This window comes from Berghia stephanieae, chromosome 7, assembly GCF_034508935.2.
Source record: "Berghia stephanieae isolate SIO BIC M18660-M18661 chromosome 7, UCSD_Bste_1.3, whole genome shotgun sequence".
NCBI lineage: Eukaryota > Metazoa > Mollusca > Gastropoda > Nudibranchia > Aeolidiidae > Berghia > Berghia stephanieae.
The window spans coordinates 28586047-28591046 of NC_088366.1; the positions used below are offsets into that span (position 1 = coordinate 28586047).

General features: G+C 38.2%; 1 protein-coding gene across 9 annotated transcripts in view; it reads left to right on the forward strand.

Annotated features, from left to right (window-relative positions):
- Nucleotides 1-5000, forward strand: part of LOC144976998 (neuropilin and tolloid-like protein 1) — a 101103-nt gene that overhangs the window by 84861 nt on the left and 11242 nt on the right. For all 9 annotated transcript variants that reach the window (XM_078921669.1, XM_078921661.1, XM_078921665.1 and 6 more), the window contains one exon: nt 4509-4661. In XM_078921669.1, coding sequence (XP_078777795.1) covers nt 4509-4661 — 153 coding nt within the window. The remainder of the gene's footprint in view (nt 1-4508; nt 4662-5000) is intronic.

Consider the following 5000-nt stretch of genomic DNA (forward strand, 5'->3'; position numbering starts at 1 on the left):
AACAAAACAAATGAAAACAACAAAGAAACGTTTTGGGATCAAACCGCCTCTTTTGTCCGAAACATTCCACATTTCGTATTTATTTGTTCTGTCATTTTCAAACTGTTACCGTTAGACATTTTTAGTTCAAGTTTAGCTGTATGTATACATACTATTATATCCGACGTGAACTTATTTGCAGGTCTGATAACCCAAATCATTACGGGCTCATTGTTGTAATGGAAATCTGAAAAAAAACCCGCAAAATATTGTCCATTACAACAGTGTCAAGCTAGGCCCATAATCGATTTCGGATGTCAGACATGTATGTATGTATACGTCAGTTATATCCCATCATTAATATTTTTCTATTTATAGCAAAAACACCCCCTACCGCGTGGCTTTTTGATGCTCTTTTGATGAAAGCAATAAGATATAATGATCTGAGTAAAATGGAACACCGCATTTAAAGTAGTAACTCGGAGCCATTACGCCCATACAGCCAGAGTTTAATCGGGTTTCTATAGCATGAAATGGACAATGGCAATTGCTTGCTACTCTTAACTTTGGATAGGACACTAGTTTATCGAAAAGTACTTTCCGCCAGATCTAATAGACCCAGATACTAGTCACTGCCAGGTAGATAGGCGGCGGGGGGGGGGGGGGGGGGGGGGGAGGGCAGAAAAAAATCTCGACTTTACACGGGATCGAACTCGGTCGTCTTTGTATATGAAGTGAGCGCTCTAATAACCAAGTTATCAGGACTCTCACACCGAAAAGTACTTTCCGCCAGATCTAATAGACCCAGATACTAATCACTGCCAGGTAGATAGGCGGGGGGGGGGGGGGGGGGGGGCAGAAAAAAATCTAGACTTTACACGGGATCGAACTCGGTCGTCTTTGTATATGAAGTGAGCGCTCCAATAACCAAGTTATCAGGACTCTCACACCGCCTGTAAAGGTTTATTAAAGGCTTCGTTTCTAGGTTTTAAGAAATTTAAATAGATTTCCCCCAGCCACATGCTGCCACATGTAAATTTGTCTTTAATTCAATTACAACGCCGGCAGGCTGACGCTTAATTGGCCTAAATGTGTCACAATCCCCGTCAAATATAATACAACTAAAGACAAGATTTGAACCACAGCAGAAGAAGAAGAAGAAGAAGAAGAAGAAGAAGGAGGAGGAGGAGGAGGAGGAGGAGGAGGAGGAGGAGGAGGAGGAGGAGGAGGAAGAAGAAGAAGAAAGAAGAAGAAGAAGAAAAGAAGAAGAAGAAGAAGAAGAAGAGAAGAAAGAAGAAGAAGAAGAAGAAGAAGAAGAAGAAGAAGAAGAAGGCGAAAAAGGCGAAGAGGAGGAAGAGGAGGAGGAGAAGGAGGAGGAAGGAGTAGAAGAGAAAGAAGAAGAGGGAAGAAGAAGAAGAAGAAGAAGAAGAAGAAGAAGAAGAAGAAGAAGAAGAAGAAGAAGAAGAAGAAGAGGAGGCGAAGAGGAGGAAGGGGAGGAGGAGAAGGAGGAGAAGGAGGAGGAAGGGGTAGAACAGAAAGAAGAAGAGGGAAGAAGAAGAAGAAGGCGAAGAGGAGGAAGAGGAGGAGGAGAAGGAGGAGAAGGAGGAGGAAGGAGTAGAAGAGAAAGATGAAGAAGAAGAAGAAGAAGAAGAAGAAGAAGAAGAAGAAGAAGAAGAAGAAGAAGAAGAAGAGAGAAGAAGAAGAAGAAGAAGAAGAAGAAGAAGAAGAAGAAGAAGAGAAGAAGAAGAAGAAGAAGAAGAGAAGAAGAAGAAGAAGAGAAGAAGAAGAGAAGAAGAAGAGAAGAAGAAGAGAAGAAGAAGAAAGAAAGAAGAAGAAGAAGAGAAGAAGAAGAAGAAGAAGAAGAAAGAAGAAGAAGAAGAAGAGAAGAAGAAGAAGAAGAAGAAGAAGAAGAAGAAGAAGAAGAAGAGGAAGAAGAAGAAGAGAAGAAGAAGAAGAAGAAGAAGAAGAAGAAGAAAGAAGAAGAAGAAGAGAAGAAGAAGAGAGAAGAAGAAGAAGAAGAAGAAGGAGAAGAAGGGGAAAAGGGAGAAGGAGGAAGGAGGAAGGAGAAAGGAGAAGAAGAAGAAGAGAAGAAGAAGAGAGAAGAAGAAGAAGAAGAAGAAGAAGAAGAAGAAGAAGAAGAGAAGAAGAAGAAGAAGAAGAAGAAGAGGAAGAAGAGAGAAGAAGAAGAAGAAGAAGAAGAAGAAGAAGAAGAAGAAGAAGAAGAAGAAGAAGAAGAAGAAGAAGAAGAAGAAGAAGAAGAAGAAGAAGAAGAAGGAGAAGAGGTGGAAAAGGGGGAGAAGGAGGAGGAGGAAGGAGAACAAGGAGAAGAAGAAGAAGAGAAGAAGAAGAAGAAGAAGAAGAAGAAGAAGAAGAAGATGATGATGATGATGATGATGATGATGATGATGATGATGATGTTGATGATGATGATGATGATGATGAAGTAGACGGCTTTAACACCGAATCCTTCTCTGCGGCTATCCTTGTGAGGACTCAGCCAGTTAATAATATCTGCTAGTTAGCATGTCTTTCTAGGAAGCACAGGAAATCTGGTATCTGTGCACAAGATTACACCCCCTTTTAATTGACATTTCGCTGGATTATTACTGTCGACAGTGGGATTCCCTGCACTTCCGACCTTTCTCTTTTATGAATAACTAGGAGAAATAAGTGAGAAAAAGGGAATGAATGACAGATGAATAATAAAATTTATACAATTTTTATTTTTATTTTTTGTTTTCTTCTGGTACTTTTTTCATGTGTCTGTTAATGCCTGTTTGTCGGTTTGGGGCAGGGGGGGGGGGGGGAGCGCTATAATAGGTATTAAATACTTATTCATTATTATTGATATCATCATCATCATCATCATCATCATCATCATCATCATCATCATCATCATCATCATCATTATTATTATTATTATTATTATTATTATTATTATTATTATTATTATTATTATTATTGTTGTTGTTATTACTATCATTATTATTACTATTATCATTATTATGATTATTATTATTATTATTGTTATTATTATTACTATAAATGTTGTTTTCAGTAGACACGGAGTGTGCGGTCATGAATGATATGTTTGATTGTGATCTGACTCATCAAACTGTTATAGTATATCGGGTGAACCAGAAAATTTGAAGTTAAAATGATTCGCCTGCATTTCACTTTTCTAAATATCTAGCAGGGAATAGAAGAAGGGGACTGGGGTAATGAGACAGGTGGATAAGATATATACATTTAAAATGTGTGTTTCCTTTACTATTGTTGTGATTTTTCATATAGATTTGTCTTTTCTTTCTATCTATCTATATATCCCCTGATGTGATATTGGTAAAATTTTGATTCTTCTCCTTTTTTTTAGCATTATAATGCTTGTCACTGTTTATTGCCAGATTTTCATTCACACCTGAGTCGAGTAAGGTAATTTCTGTAAAAATGACTTACCTCAAGACACAACAACAGGCACAGAATTTATATGCTATTGCTGTGGATATGTTACCAATGGCAGTTGTCTTCTAGTATTATTATTATTCCATTGGACATTTTCTTTATGACCAAATTTTATCAACAAAGAGATGGAAATCGAATTTAGAGTACAGCCACGATTACGAAACTTGAGGGTTAATTTCTTTTCATTGTAGAGGAGAATAGAATTAATTCCTTACATTACAAAAAAAAAAAAACGCTCATAGTATGTATTTCTGTCAATTGATTTTTAATTCACTTTTTGGGACCCTATTCATCAAAAAAGTAGTCCTTCAGAGGCAATAGGCCCATGTAGTCAGAATGTATCCCTGTTTCTATAGATAGTATGCAGATGACGTCACTCAGGCCTTTGTTATTGTTTTTGCCATCTGCGTTTGTGAGTTGTTCTCACTAAACTGTATTAACCAGACTATAAAAGTTCATGGTTACACGGAGTTTGTGTGTTGGTCCGTTATACTTCCGGATGGCAATGTTGTGAACTCCTTGGCCAAGCGCATTCTATCTATAGCGTGAAACGGACAATAGCAATTGCTTACTACATACCCTTGCAACGCCAGTTCAAGCAGACCCATCTACCCAATCACTGCTGGGTGGACAAGGGGGGGGGGGGGGGGGGGGAGCAGATAAAAAAAAAATCTCGACTGCACTCGGGATCGATCTTGGTCCCTTTGCGTGTGAAGCGAGTGCTCTACCAATTGAGCTATTGGGGGCCCCCGGGTTTCAAATAAAAGCTTTATATAATTCAAATTCTAACATCCGGTCCACTCCGACATGATTCCTTTTTTTAAACGTTTGGACACATTATTGTGAATATTGCGCCAGATAAAAAAAAATGTATCATCGCCTAACAGGCGTCATGTCCCGTCCTAAATGTTAAATGTTGCTGTTGGCCAGGGACTCCTTGTAAAGCGCTCTGAAAACATTTTGTGGATATTGCTCTATATAAAAGCTCAATTTTAAAATATTTAAAAAAATATTACACCAGATAAAAGCATACGTTTCTTTAAGAAATAATTAATTTGTTCCAACAGTACAAGCGAGAAATCTGGGCTCTGGTGTCAAGTCCACATCAAAGGATGCAGCACTTGCCGACTCCAGTTGAAATTCCAGGAATTGAGCTTCGCGGATTGTCCTGTGAGGACGAATAAGAGGAACAAGCCTGATAAAAATTGGTGTCATTCGGGGTTTGTACCATTATCTCTACGATATATTGAAAAGAGTGAGAAGGGGTGTGTGTGTGTGGAGGGGGGATATATATATATATATATATATATATATATATATATATATATATATATATATATATATATATATATAATAAGAGGTGGGAAGAGGAAAATGAGTTAACAGAATTAATATGTAAGAGTATGTGGGAGAAAAAGATTGCTAGATAAGTAAATCATAAATACTAAAAATAAGTGAGAGAGAGAGAGAGAGAGAGAGAGAGAGAGAGAGAGAGAGAGAGAGAGAGAAGGGCGGGGGGGGGGGAGAGAGAGAGAGAAGTGTAAGAAGAGGACAAGAAG